The 14796-nt window shown below is 46.2% G+C and overlaps 1 protein-coding gene and 1 long non-coding RNA gene across 4 annotated transcripts; one reads left to right on the forward strand and one right to left on the reverse strand.

Moving 5' to 3' along the window:
• Positions 1-5142: 5142 nt before the first annotated feature.
• LOC118079777 (uncharacterized) lies at positions 5143-5895 on the reverse strand. The gene is made up of 2 exons (XR_004691888.3): positions 5753-5895; positions 5143-5687 (listed from the first exon to the last, which is right to left on the reverse strand). It is a non-coding gene; the product is annotated as an uncharacterized LOC118079777 (long non-coding RNA).
• On the forward strand, positions 5686-13469 carry TOB1 (transducer of ERBB2, 1). Of its 3 annotated transcripts, none has more exons than XM_060271882.2 (2): positions 5686-5940; positions 11579-13469. In XM_060271882.2, the coding sequence occupies exon 2, from the start codon at positions 11723-11725 to the stop codon at positions 12719-12721; it is 999 nt and encodes a 332-aa protein (XP_060127865.1). In that variant the 5' UTR covers positions 5686-5940; positions 11579-11722; the 3' UTR covers positions 12722-13469. The 3 variants fall into 3 exon arrangements, with proteins under 3 accessions (XP_060127865.1, XP_088519193.1, XP_034960238.1); XM_088663067.1 differs by having other exon boundaries at positions 5718-7192; XM_035104347.3 differs by lacking the exon at positions 5686-5940 and adding an exon at positions 8416-8651.
• The last annotated feature ends 1327 nt before the right edge of the window (positions 13470-14796 follow it).

Consider the following 14796-nt stretch of genomic DNA (forward strand, 5'->3'; position numbering starts at 1 on the left):
GCACACAGTTCATGTAGTCCATAGATGTGTGCTGAAAGCTTGAAAAAGTACTGGTATTAATTAAACTTGGATGACTACGTTATGTACTGCCATTTTCCCTCCATATGATTGACACCTGTGTTCACCAGAAAGACTGTCCAAGGACCACAGCTGATATATTATTACTGAAAAGAATGGCTATCATGATTAATCACATGGGTGAATAACAATGATGAAATATAACCAGATAAAATGTGGTTATCATAGCATGTGTGAAATTAAAGTAGTTGACTTGAAGTTAACAATTTTATGTACTTCTTTTGGGTGTTCAGTTTTACATTATTGTTATTTTGAAAAAGTACTCTTTCTTTTCTGTAATACAGCAATGGCCTTTCTTCCATAAAGAGATCAAAATGTATTGCTCAGCCCACTTTATACAATGGGAGTAATTGTCAAGGTATTCACAGTACACTATTACGCCTGACTGTGAGGTGTTTTGAAAGAGCAAAAGATATCTGGGAAACCAGGTAGGAAAGAGTAGCTAGTAAACTTGAAGAAAAGAGCTGTGGCTCAGTGTTTAAGACAAAAACAAAAAGTTTTCCATGCAGAAGGTTACAGGTTCAAGCCCCAGTGAAGAAAGAGACCTGGCTGAGACCTTGAGAGGTCCTATATACCGTGTTTCCCCTTTTTTAATTCGTAGTCAAAAAGTAAGCCAGGGCAGCAATTTTAAGCATTTGCGACATATAAGACATACCCCGAAAATAAGACATGCCTGCCAACCCTGCCGAGGAGGCCTGCCACCCCACAGCCCAGAAACGTGAGTTTCCTGGAGCTTCTGGAATTTCTCCTCCAGGGCTTGCCACTCCGCCCGGCACTTTTGCAGGAGCTGTGCCATGGCTCCAGGGCCGAGCGCGCACTCCTCCCGCTGCTGCTGCTGTCCGGGAGAGCGACGAAGCCGAGCGAGATCCGCACCCCCCGCCTCCCAACCTGCCGGCCCGGCCAGAGGGCCGCATCGGGCCCTCCCCGCCGCCAGCTGACGATCCGAGGAAGCCCCGCTGCCGCTGCCAGTCCCCGAGCTCCGCTTCGGCTCGGGGGGCTGGTGGGGAAGGCAGGCTGCCAGGCGGCAAGCAGCAAGCAGTGCCCGCTGAGCTTTGGCTCCAGGGCTGTTGTCGCCTGCCTGCCTTTCCTGAGGAAGCCCCGCCGCTGCCGCCAGTCCCCCGAGCTGTGCTGTGGCTCAGGGGACTGCCGCGTGCCTGACATCACCGAGGCCAGAATCCGCTCACCCCTGCCTCTGGTTTCAGCCCCCGTGCGCCTTCTCCCAGGGAGCCTTGGTGCGGCGCTTCACAGGCGGCCCCCGCGGGAAGCCTGCAGCTACGGGGGGACCTGACCTGGCGGCGGAGGCGGCCCTCCCGGGCCATTTGCACGTGCTGCAGATAGGAGTGCATTGATTCCTGCAGGTTGCGCACGCACGCCCTGCCTGCTCTCCCCGCAGCTCAGAACTGGCGGCTGCTGCCGGAACGTTGTGGTCCGCATGGCCCGAGGGAGAGCAGCGGCGGGAGCCCCGCTGGCCCTGCCAGGGTGATGGGCGACAGCGGGAGCCCTGCTGGCCCCTTCCGCGCTGCCGGAGCGTCATGGGCTGCATGGCCCGCCGCCGGAATTTTGTGGGCAGGGAAGCGGGAAGCAGGCAGGCGGGCTGGGCGATGGGCCCATGGCTGCGCTCGGCGGGGCCAGTAGTGGGCTCAATGCTGGCCTGCGCCGGCCTGCGCCAGGGGCTCCGGCTCTATCTGCTGCCGGCGCACGGTGCCTCGTCGTGGCCGGGATCTGGGTCATGGTTGTGTGAGTGCCCTCCCCTCCCATAGCGGCGCCCGGGACGAAGCTGTCTCTGAGCATGCACAGAGAGACACCCCCTTCCCACCCACACCCCCGCTAGTCCAGTGCCGGGGAAAAGGTGTCTTGGAAAGCCGGGGTGGGTTTATAGCTCGGGATGGGGGTGGTCTCTGAGCACGCAGAAAGTGCCTCCCTCGCCGCTGCTTTTGCACTTTTTTTCTTGTCTCTTTTTAAAAGAAGTTGCTCCCCAGGGTGGGTCCATAATAAAAACCTAATAAAAAATTAAGACACCCCCTGAAAATAAGACACCTTGTGTTTTTTGGAGGAAAAAAAGTTATAAGACGGTGTCTTAAAAAAGGGGAAACACGGTAGTACAACAATCCTCTGGTTTGATACAAGGCATAGGTGCCAAGTTCTCCCCTTTTTTAAGGGAAATTCCCTTATGCTAAATAGGCTTCCTCCTGAGAAAAGGGAAAACTTGGCAGCTATGATACAAGGTGGCTACATATTTCCATAATATGGGAGTTCAGAGGTATGAAAATCCAAGTGACAGATCATAGGCTGCCTCTGGTAAGTTTAGTTATATCATACATATTGCCCACTAGACAGGAAATAGTTGGAATTAGCATTTTAAAAGGGCTACATTGTTAGCTCATTGGCTGACCCTGCATCAGTCATTCTCTTTTGGTTGGCTTAACCTGCATCAAAGTGTTGATGTAACAAAATGGTGGAAGAGGAAAGAACCTTATATGCAGCCTCCAGTTCCTTGGAGGTAGGATGGTATAAAAATGGGGAAATTTCCAGAATTGTTACATTCATATGCAAATTTAAACAAATGTAATTGATTAAGGCTCAAATCTTAACTCTGCTTAATATAGAATAAGTGCCACTGAAGACAGTGGGACATATCTGAGTAGAATTGCCCTGCACAATTTCTTTGATTAAGCAACTAAGATAATTGATGACAACCCTGCTTATTTTCTTCTTTCTTTTCTGTCAAACTTTAGTTCCTAAGATGTTGGGAAGAGGGACCTTTTTCACTTTAACATACGGTATAAAACAAGGATAGGGAACCTGTGGCCCTGCAGATGTTGTTGGACTTCAACTCCTATCATCTCATTGGCTGTGCTGGCTGGGCCACATGGGAGCTGGGAGTCTATAGCAGGCACCTGGATGCTTGATTACCTGCCAGCCCTACTAATTCAGGAGTTTCTGCTATCTGCAATTCAGCTTGAAGTTTTGTATTTAGGAAGTCCTGATGCTGCTCAGGGACACAGCACATGCCTTGCATGCAAAAGGTCCCATATTCAGTGCCCAGCATCTCTAGGTAGGGCTAGGAAAGAGCTGAAACCTTAGACAGTCACTATCCGTCTGTGTGCAAACAATGTTTATTTCAAAAATGTATTTCCCATTTTCTCCTCCAAGAGGAGCCACTCAAAGCAAATAACGAAATATAAAAACAAGCACAAAAATAAAAACAAGAATTCAACATTAGAACAACTTACCAACAACAAACAAGACTAAAAGCATCATCAGATAACACAGGGGCTAGAGCTAAAAGCAAGCAAGCAAGCAAGCGCAGAGTCAAAGGCTTCAAAGGCTGGCAGGACACAAGATAAAAATAAGCTAATTTCTTAAGGCAGGGAATTCAAAGTATAGGGTGCTACTATAAAGCCCTTTCATGCATTACCAACGGTAACTCAGAAAGCAAATGGACGCAACAGGGCTATGTTCTGCCTCAGAGACAGTAAGCCTCTGAATACCAGTTGCTGGAAAATCACAAGCAGGGAGAGCAAGGTTGCACTAAGGTCATACTTGTGGGCTTCCCACAGGCATCTGGTAGCCATTGTGAGAACAGAATGCTGGACTGTATGAGCTTTTGGCCTGATCCAGCAGGCCTTTATGAGTGACACATTCACTTTGGAGCAGTCTGTCTTTCAAGTAGCTTGGGCCAAAGCTGTTTAGGACTTCAAAGGTAATTACTGAGCCAGGTAGACCAGTGGTCTGACTCAGTATAAGGCTTCCTACGTTACACGAGCATTGGCTTAATTAATTTACAAAAGAAAACTTTTTAAAGTTGTTGTATAGCTGTGAGTAGGGTTGCCAGACTCAATAGAGGACAGGACTTCTGTGCCTTTAATTGCCCTGTTCTCTTTTGAGTCTGGAAACCTTAAAGAGAAACCAGTAGGCCCTTTGTTTAATTTCCAAGCAAAGGGTCTGCTGGTTTCTCTTTAAGGTTTCCAGACTCAAAAGAGAGCAGGGCAATTAAAGGCACAGAAGTCCTGTCCTCTATTGAGTCTGGCAACCCTAGCTGTGAGGTCCTTTGGATAACCATATAACATATTGTACATCTCCTTCATGTCCCCATTTTATCACCACAACGATCTTGTGAACTTAGGCTGAGATATAAAAAGAGGTTCCAACAACCCCAACCCCCTGTATTCAAGGATTGTGTGATGTGGGGTTGTGGGGCAACGCAGGCTAGTCTCATCACCACCACACCCAGCAGCCAGGCCCCTTCCCTGCCACCCACACATTTGGCATGCATGCACAGAGATCCTCCATGCAAACATTTTGTATGCACACATATAACCTGGCAGGTGCCCCACAACCCTTTTACACTTTCCTTGAATGCATGACTTCCCACACCGCCACCACTACCAGTAGCATCATATGAACTCCCCAAGAGTGGCTGGCCAAATCCAGTGAGCTCCCTGGCTGGATTAGGTGGCCTTGTCTAATATTTTAACCATTTAAGAACGCTGGCCTCAGATTTATGCTCAGACTTGTTTGCTTGCTGATGTACCCCTTCCAACTGAAGCAGTTTTACAATCCCCCCCTTAATTTTCTTAAAAACATATGGGTGACCACGAGTTTTCACAGGAGCACTCATTTTAGGAGAGTTGTGCTTTAAATATTTTTTTCTTGAATTATTCAGGGGCCAGCTATCGGGGGTGGGGTGTGTGGGGTGGGCCTGTTTGATCTCCCTGCCTCCTTCCACCACGTGCCCACAGCTAAGTGAGTCCTTTGAGTTGCTGAAGCAGGTAAGTGAGGCAATGGCTTGCTGTGCTCCAGTCACTGTTATTTTCTTTCACAGTAACCTCCATTAACTTATTCGCCGCCACCCCCCTCCAAAAAAACCCCCGACTTTGACGTATTCCTCCTGGATACTGAGTGACCAATCAAGCAGTGACAGAGGAGGGAATGTAGCCAATCGGTCATCGTTGCTACCTGTGGGCAATATTTTTAGCTCAAAGGGAATTAAAAGAAGGGGGGCGGGAAGATGAGAAGAACGGAGAGAAAACAAAAGGAAGTATTTTTGCGCATACAACTGCAACGTTTTTGCGTACGTTTTATTATTTAAAAACCCCCAGTAAGTTACGTATTACCGTGAAAAACAAAAGAGAGGAATCTCTGCGCATAAATGCAAATAAGTTTTCAAATATGGAATCGGACACAAACGCAGAAATCCGGTTGCTTTTCTTCCGGTCTTGTTGGCAACACTCGCACGATTCATAATTCCCCCCCCCCCCGGCCTCGCCCGGTTTTATGTGCTTTGCCTGGACGCTGCACAGCCCCTAAAGTCCCCCAGGCAGCACTTCAGGCTGATTTCAGTCATCTTCGTGGAGAAATAAACCAACGCAGTTCCTTCCCTTCCTGCGAAGATGGCAAAGCTCCACAGGGAAGGGCTGCCTGGCAAACCGCAGAGATCCTGCCTGGTTCAGCAAAGCCTCGCCGTCGCTACAACGGAAATCGGACCTCGCAAGTTCCTTCGCTGTTCCTCCCTTTGAGTGGCAGATTCCCGCGCCCAATGACTTTCTCTTCCTTCTCCAAGCTCCAACCAACGCAGTAAGACTGGAAAGATTGCGCTTTGCCTCCGTCTATAGAAAAGGGCAAAATTGTAAAGCGACGTTTCCCTCCTCACCCACCCCCGCTTTTGCTTTACCTGTAACGCCTCCCCCTCCGCTTCCTTTAATCTCTCTGCTTTAACTTCTCTTCTCCCGCTTCCTTTGCATTGCTGTTTGGTACCTAACAATAATTTTTAAAAATCCAAGGACTCCCAAGAGCTGCGCAGACGCATGTGTTTCAGCAGCGGGGTGGAGCATGCGAGATTGGCACGCAGCCTGGTCACCGGTGAGTGAACAGCTTGGGAACCAATGATAAGAGGAAAGGGGGCGGGGATAAGAATTGGTGGATCTAAGATTACTCAGCCGCCGCTCTGTGGTAGGAAGCTTGCCCACCCAATGCCCCCCTCCCGCTTTCACTGTTTATACGTCAAAAAGAGCTAGAGATGAAGGTAACGCCCACCATCACAAATATCCCCGAATTTTCCACCTTTTTTGCCATCCCAGATCACCATCATCAACAACAATTACTAGGCATGCTGGGTGCTTAATTACCTTCATCATCATCATCATCTGACATTTTAGAAGTGTTACAATCAAGCGGTATACAAATAAGCAACAGTAATTATTTGCCACGCTGGGTACTTAATTCCCGTCTTGTAAAACTCCTTCGCAAGATTCAAAAGCCAGAACTTGAATATATCCAACGCAATTTTTCCAAAACAACAGCAAAACCTTTGTGTTTTTCTATGAGTGTTCGTTAGTGTCTCGCTTGTAAAAATGTCTGTCGCTATGACTGACATGGGTGTGTTATTATGTTATGGTGTGTGTTATGTGAGGCAGTGCATCGCTGCGCCCATTGAGGTACACTGCACCACCCGCGGGGATCAGTCCATCCAGTTTTAGGATGGAAGACAAATTAAAGGGGTGCATTTAGGAGCACTATTTGGGTGAGGATAAAATTGCTGCCTCCCTTTTGGGAACTCGCCCGTGAAATTCAAACAACCTGCCCGCCACATAGCCCTGCCTTGGGATCTGTTTGTTTGACAGGTTTCTGAGTATGACGATGTGTTAGGAGCTGTGTTGGGGTGTTGTTTTTTAACCCAATATAGATAGTAACTATAGCAACTATCGATTCAAATCACACCCTCGTTTTTTTATAAGCCAGGTTGTGCCTTAGGTTTATAGGATCTTCTCAGTTACAGGGGACTATTTAATGGTCTGTATCAGTGGTCAAGGCTAGAGACAGAGGAAAGAACGCAGGCATTCAGAGTACAGTTGCGTTTCTTACCTTTGAAGAAGCAGGTTCTGCAGAATTTTAAAGCAACGCAAAACCCTGCAAAACCTGCTTTGCCAAAGACAAAAGGTGTCAGCAGCAATCTCCATTTCCATTTGCCTTCATTCCGGGGAGGGGGCACCGGGACCCCCTGACTGGATGTAGAAGCATTGAGTTTGCCTGGATGTAGAAGCATTGCGTTTGTCTGAGATATATTCTTCGGGAATAATTACAGGCGGAGAAATGCCATCTCTGGTTAAACCAGGTAAGTCTAATACATTGCTTTCTATCAAAGGTATGTCACTGAATTAATTCTATTGGTATGAAAACGACGACTCCTCCCAAAAGGGAAGAAGCGCGAGTGCTCCCTGCCCGTGTAGTTAGTGTCGGGTCACCTTACACAGGAGGAGGCTGAGGAGCCCTTGGCCATTGATGCTTCGCAATTCTCCCTTTAACAGGTTCGGGCACATTTTTTCCCCTCGATGACGTCAAAATCAAGGAGCATCCTGGGAAACGTAGTTTCGTTCTTCCTGGGAGGGAGGGAAGGGGTGTGCTCAAAGGAGAGTGACGTAGACGTTTGACGTAACCGCAAGCCTCGCAGCAGCAGGGGGTGGGGATGAGGGAAGGCGTGAGCGTAGCCGTAGAGAGAGCCCGTTTCTCATTGGCTCCTGAGAGGCAAGAGTGTGGGGGGGAGGGGAGGGGGACGTACAGAAAGCAAGATGGCGATGAGCAGAATATATCAATACAGTACACTAAAGATGTGTGCATAAGAAGGGTGGGACGGGGACACGGGAGCGGACGTATAGGCAGGGGAGGAGCATGTGCAAAGATGGGGAAGGAGGAGGAGGTGGCAGCAGCAGCAGCAGAGGATGACGCTGTTGGCAGGAGAGTTAAAGGAAAAGCAAACAGCCGAAGAAATGTGGAAAGAGGAGGGAACAACTGCCAGAGGAGAAAGAGGGAAGCCTGAGGACGACGGCAGAAGGGAGAAAGGAAAGGCGAGGCATAACTCAGACATCGAATGCAATGTAGCGCTACGTCACTGCCGAAATATTAAAACAGAATAGAACAACTGGGCGGGGAGGGGAAAATGTGTGTCGCAAAGTGAAACCTACAGCAGAGGGACATGGGGAGGGCACTCTTATGCTGGGGTTGAGGGTGATCTGTTTGTGAGTCCACCTGGATAAGGGAAAAGGGCAACGCTAGGAACCCTATGCTGGGGGGAAAGCGAAGACAAGGGGAGGGGGAAGTGGGAATGTGATGGGACCGAGGGGTTAGGAGTAGCTGGGGGAACAGAGACGGGTGGGACTGTGCCTTATTGGCAAGCCCAGTGCCCCAATCAGGAGCAGGACCCGTGACAGGGGACGGCCGATTGGTAGGTTGGTGGGTGGGGCCAGAGAGAGCTGTGGGCGGAGAGCGGGTGGGCGTAGCCACACGGGATGAAGGGGCGGGGCAAGGGAAGGCATATATAGAGGAGCGGCGAGAGCTCGGGAGCTACAAGAAGGCGTCTAGCAGCTGCTGAGGCGGAGCGCGCTGTCTTTCTCGTCCCGGGGTGTGAGAAGCGCCATCCTCCCTTTTCCTCCCCCCACCCGTTCCTAGCGCTCTTCCTGGGGTTATGGGGCTTCGGTACTGAGCTCCTCCCTCCTTTCCTTCAACCCCAACCCCCGGGACTGCCACCGGGATTTGTTTGCACTATTCACATCACCTTCTTCACCCACTCACCCCGGGTGAGTATCTCTCCTTCCCTCCTTCCTTCCGTGTGGGGCGAGCGGTGTGGGGAGCTGCTGCTTCTGTCAAGACCCGGCTGTGAGGGAGGAGGTGGAGGTCGGCGACTTGCCATAGGCCGGCGGGGCTTGGAGGGAGGACAGGGGCCCGGAAGACTCCGGGGGTGGCGGAGGGCGGCTTACCGCACCTTCGCCTCGTCGCCCAGCCCCATAGAGCAGGGCCGGCGGTGTGCGTGAGGGGTGGCGGTGGGGGGCTTTTGTGCCAGCGCCGCTGGAGGAGGACAGGCTGAAGAGTTGGCGCAGCTCGACTGGGAGGAGAGGAGTGGGGGGGGGAGGCTGGGGGAGCCTTTGTGGGGCCGCCCCATGGAGGTCGGCGAAGGGGGCGTCGGACCAGACCTGGCTGGCTGGCGTTGCTGGTGCGGAGGCAGAGAGGGTGTTGGCAGAAGGGCTGACAGGGCAGCGCTGGCTGAGGGTGTTGACACAGCCCTGCAGAGGGAGGCGGGGAAGCGAGCGAGCGAGAGGCGCTGGCAGGCGCAGCCCCTCCGAGGCAGCCGCTTGGGAAAGGGGGCTGGGGGGGGGGTCGGTGGCACAAGGCAGCCTCGTACAGCAACCGTGTGTCTCGGGAGGGGGGAGGATTCGGGTGCTAAGTGTGTGTGGGGGGGTTGTTGGTTGGCACAGCTTTTCTCCCCCACCCCCCAATCCCGGCCGTGGCAGGGGAGGGAGAGGCTGCTTAGGTTGTCTGGCACAGCCCCTCCTCTGGTGGTGGGAGGAGGCAGAAGTGTTGGGACGGCCCTCTTGAAGGTTGGCGCTGGAGGGAGGGGAGGCGCAAGTGTGGTTGGCACAGCCTGTTCAGGGAGGGGAGCGCAGTTGAAGAGGGTGGGGGTGGGTGGGGAGAAAAGGGGTCGGCATAATCCCACCCAGATTGTTTGTGGGGGGGGGACTCAATGCATTGGCAGCAGTCTTAAGATGGATGTGGTGGTTGTGAGGCTGTGGTGGCAAGGGTTGAGGGAGAGAAGGTAGAAGTAGATTATAGTATGGTGCTGAGAGAAACACACCAGCTATAACTGGGGGGGGGCTTTGGGGAGGGAGCCTGTCTTTACATGAGTAGAGACCATAAAGATCCAGACAATACCAGGTTGGGGGGAGCGAATATAAGGCAATCTTATCCATATCTGTTCCTACATATGTTTGATCAGGTTGAAAACTCACTTTTAAAGGTAGTAGTTGCTGGTTTTCTGGCTCAAATTCTTGTTCCTAGCACAAGGAGATGAGAGGGGAAGGCCGCTTGACCAAGAGAGCGAGGACTTGGCCAATCATCTTCCTTTTCATAGAAAGCACTTTTTCTCCTGCTGGAGCTCCAAGAGCTGTGAGCAGAAATCTAATGAGACCCAACTGCCTGGTTATGTAACGCCCATATACCCTGCTTAAAAGTTCCTCCTTTTCCCCTCTTGTCTCCAATTCCTTGACTAACGTAATTAACATATATAATTAATTTTAAAAGGTTCTTTTTTTAAAGCTAGAAAACGTTTGAACTGTTCCAGGTTGTTTTGTTTAATCAGATTTTTGTGCCAGGGGAAGGATGCCAATTTAATTTCTGTTCTTCTTGAAAGGGTAATATAGTCCCTACGTGCAGGGGTGGTTAAACAGATGGATTAATAAATCATTTTGTATGTTCCATATAGCTAGTCCAATCAGATCATCTGCACTTTCATATGTTGCATTTGTAAATATCTTCTGTTTGCCCTTGATCTTTCCTTATCCCCACCCAGTGCTGATCCAGCAATCGTTTAAAGGTCGCCTTATCATACAGCTGGTAGTTCTCTTATCATGTAAAGAGGGCAAAAGGAAAGGGAAATGTCTTTAAAAGCTGGGTTAACCTCTAAAAGCTAATCATTTAGGGCAAGGAATTGGAATCTACTCAATTTGAGTGCATTTTTGCTTTCTAGCTTATGAACTTACTAGATTTCAAAACTACTGTTGCGATGCAATGCAGTGCCGTTAAAAACAAAAAACTGTTAATGAGTAAACACAACTTTATTAAATTTTGTAGTAACTTTTTAAAGATAGAAACTTTGTCTTTACAGGCTTTTAATCTGGGCAGTATGATTTTTCAGTAGTATGTTATTATTGATTTAGCATTGTATTTTATATTACAATTTATTAACTCTATTGATTTCATTATAAATGAGAATACCAGCTATGTAAGGAATTTGGCTAACAGCTTTTTCAAATTTCCCAGTACACTGAAGATTTTAATACATTCTCTTTATAGTATAATGTATTCGTAATTAAAAATTGGTTGTCTGGTAAGGATGGACTTCTTGCTTGATTCCTCATAATGAACTTCATGTGTGAATATTGCAATAAAATTATAATTCTGGAATTTTATGTAGATTTTTTTCAAGTACACATTTTCTATCAAAATATAAGAATTACTTCTCTTTTCTTTGAGCTCAAGCAATTTTGAAATTCTACCAGCATAGAAAACTACATGTTACACTTAAAACTAAGAGTTTTATAGCCTCAAAATGAAGAATTACTTTTTAGTCTATTGGCATTATTTTCAAATATCTTAATGTTATGGCTGGCTTCTGTTAGTCACCAAAACTAAAGGTGGTAGCAGAAACATTTACAGGACAACTACCATTCTTTTGTTTATGTCCTAGACTCTTGCTCTTCTCTCCACATTACTTAAGTACCCGAGCTGCAAACTCAGAACTTGAAATGCATCCATGGTGATCTTGCATTTGTTCTCTGTGTATTTAATCTGCTTAGCTTTTAAGTTGCATATACAGTGCCAGTGTGTTGTAAATATTTGTAGTTGGGAAATATAACCTATTTTAGGGAAAGTGTGATGCTAAAATAAGAGGCCTAGTTGACTTGCTTGTGCACTTTCCTTATTTGGATCTTTGCTTTTGTTTTTCTTAAAGGAACAACACTACTCAAGGTGAAGAATAATAATCTTCTAGAATCAGCACTTTGAACAAATTTTTGCTTTCCTGTGGTATTTTGAACATTTCTCCCATTCTTTGTGGTTTGAAACGGAGACTTTGTAATTCTGTGCTGTAGCAGCTATGCAGCTTGAAATACAAGTAGCACTCAATTTCATTATTTCGTATTTGTACAATAAGCTTCCCAGACGACGTGTGAACATTTTTGGTGAAGAGCTGGAAAGACTACTCAAGAAGAAGTATGAAGGGCATTGGTATCCAGAAAAGCCATACAAAGGATCAGGGTTTAGATGTATACATGTAGGGGAGAAAGTGGACCCAGTTATTGAACAAGCATCCAAAGAGAGTGGTTTGGACATTGATGATGTTCGTGGCAACCTGCCTCAGGATCTTAGTGTCTGGATTGACCCGTTTGAGGTTTCATACCAAATTGGTGAAAAGGGACCAGTGAAAGTGCTTTATGTGGATGATTCCAATGAAAATGGATGTGAATTGGATAAGGAAATCAAGAATAGCTTTAACCCAGAGGCCCAGGTGTTCATGCCAATTAGTGACCCATCATCTTCTGTCTCAAGTTCTCCTTCGCCTCCCTTTGGTCACTCTGCTACTGTGAGCCCAACCTTCATGCCCCGTTCCACCCAGCCTTTAACGTTCACCACTGCCACATTTGCTGCCACCAAGTTTGGCTCAACCAAAATGAAGAACAGCAGCCGCACCAACAAGGTCGCCCGCACTTCTCCCACTAACCTTGGCTTAAATGTCAACGATCTGCTGAAACAGAAAGCTCTTTCCTCCTCCATGCACTCTCTCTATGGTCTTGGCCTAGGTAGCCAGCAGGTTCCACAACAGCAGCAACCACCACAACAGCAGCAGAAAACGTCTGCTCTTTCTCCTAATGCAAAGGAGTTCATTTTCCCCAATGTACAGGGCCAAGGTAGTACAAACAACCTATTCCCTGGCGACAGTCCCCTTAACCTTAGCCCTCTCCAGTACAGTAATGCCTTTGATATGTTTGCAGCCTATGGAGGTCTAAATGAGAAGTCTTTTGTGGATGGCTTGAATTTCAGCTTAAATAGCATGCAGTACTCTAACCAGCAATTCCAGCCTGTTATGGCTAACTAAAACAAAATACAAATCATATTGTACAAGTTGAAATGCACGTACCCAAGGGTGTATCTTTTCCACCTCTTGAGTTTTTTTTAAAAAAGCTTGTAGTATGAATACATTCAAGCTTGGTTAGATAAGGACAACATGCATCATTTTTTCATTTGCCAACCAAGCACAAAGTTATTTTTTACTGACTGTACATTAAATATACTCGAGATATGGCCTCTTACAGTATTTAAGATATAGCAAGGACATGGCTGATTTTTTATATATATAAAAAATTGGCACTAATAAGTGGGTTTATTGGTCTTTTCTAATTGTATAATTTAATTTAGTACAAAGTTTGTAAAATATCAGAGTATATATTGTTTCTACAACATGGTATTGCATTTTTATCTTTTTACTACAGTGATCTGTGACAACTGCAGCAGCTTCATGTTGTATTTTTTTTACTGAAATTATAAAATTCATCTTAAAAAACATCAATTCTAAAAAGTGTGCAAAATATTCCTTAAGCGGTGGAATTCAAATTGTATGGAATACTTTTTTCCAAGAAAGAAACACAAATTGTATTTTCTGTTAAAAAGTTTAAAGATTTTTTGCTATATATTATGGAAAAAATGTAATCGTAAATATTAATTTTGTACCTACATTGTGCAATACTTGAAAAAGGTATAAAAGTATTTTGAGTCAGTGTCTTATGTTAAAGAGAGGGACTGAAATAGTTTATATTAAGTTTGTATTAAAATTCTTTAAAATTCAACTGGTGTTGTGGATTTTTTAAATAGTCAAATAACATTGCAATGTTAATGCTGGGTAGCAGCCTTTATTAACATGGATCTTATAATATAAAGCAGTCTTCTGTGTTGATGCAAGTTGATAATTTACTGTGCTACTTACTATTATAACGCAGTATACTGTTGTATTAAGTTTATACTTCAACTAATTTTCATCCTAAAGCTCTTCCTATATGAATCCCCTTTCCATACTGCAATCAGTTAGTGTTAAAACATTTATTCCTCAACAGTGAATGCTAAATATTATTTAATGCTGGATTTCTGATAATAGTTTATTAAATCTATAGAGAATTGGGGAGGGGTTATAATGAAACTCATGTGAATCCAATAATCAGTTTTTTTTATCTTGTGTTACAACTTTAGAGCTCAGAAAGCTACCTGAAAACATGCTGTTTAAGGAAAACCAGTTCTATAAATATATTTCATCATTGTTTGATCCATTCTGTTCTGATAAATATTACAAGGTAGAAATTGTAAAGTGTCATTTAATGAGTATTTGAAGAAACACATTCCCCCGCTCCTTCCCCACCCCAAATAATAAGAAAAAGTGGTTTGTAGAGGCTAGTGAAATTTTCACAGGCAGCTTAACATATAAAGGTAGTTCTGCAGTGGGTGAATGCTGAATTTCTCTCGAGCCAGTTTGAAAAGTAAAATAAATATGGAGCAAGATAGCAGCTGTGGTTTTCCAAAGCCTGACAACTAATTTGATTGACATTTTCTTGCCCCACATTGTCATTCTTGCATCACACAATCCAGGGTCAGTTTTGTAGTATGTGTATATATAATTAAGTTATGGTGTTCTGCAGGCTCCATTGAGATAAATGCTTTGAGTCACCACTGCTCCTGGTTTTAAGTTGGGATGCGGGTGGGTGTTTCCAAGTTCTTGGAACAGAATCAAGCATGCTGCTTAGCACCATAGTATACTTTGTTTTGGAGAGGCTGGAATGAGGCTGTGGAGAAAAATAAGGCCAACAAGAGTAGGAAGGCTGAATCCTGACATAGATTTTACTTTCTCTGTGTGCTAAAGTTCAATAGCTGTAATAGGGCTTGGGAATTTTGTCCCTTTATTGCTCCTATCTGGTCTGCTCGTATCGACCTCAGCATCTGCTTCACCTTGACATCCAGCAAATAGTACTGAATGTATAAAGCAACTTTATGAGATCTGGAATAGCATTGTCTACTTTCACAGGGCATAGATTGTCTACTTTCACAGGGCACACAAGAATCTTCCAAATCCTACCAGAGATTACGCTGCATACGGCATGGATGGAGCTGGAGTCGTCTTCCTGTGTG

This window comes from Zootoca vivipara, chromosome 2 (assembly GCF_965207765.1).
Source record: "Zootoca vivipara chromosome 2, rZooViv2.hap1.1, whole genome shotgun sequence".
Taxonomy (NCBI): Eukaryota; Metazoa; Chordata; class Lepidosauria; order Squamata; family Lacertidae; genus Zootoca; species Zootoca vivipara.

What these genes read in the sequence shown, in the direction of transcription:
- TOB1 (XM_060271882.2), top strand. Translation starts at nt 11,723, where the DNA reads ATGCAGCTTGAAATACAAGTAGCACTCAATTTCATTATTTCGTATTTG.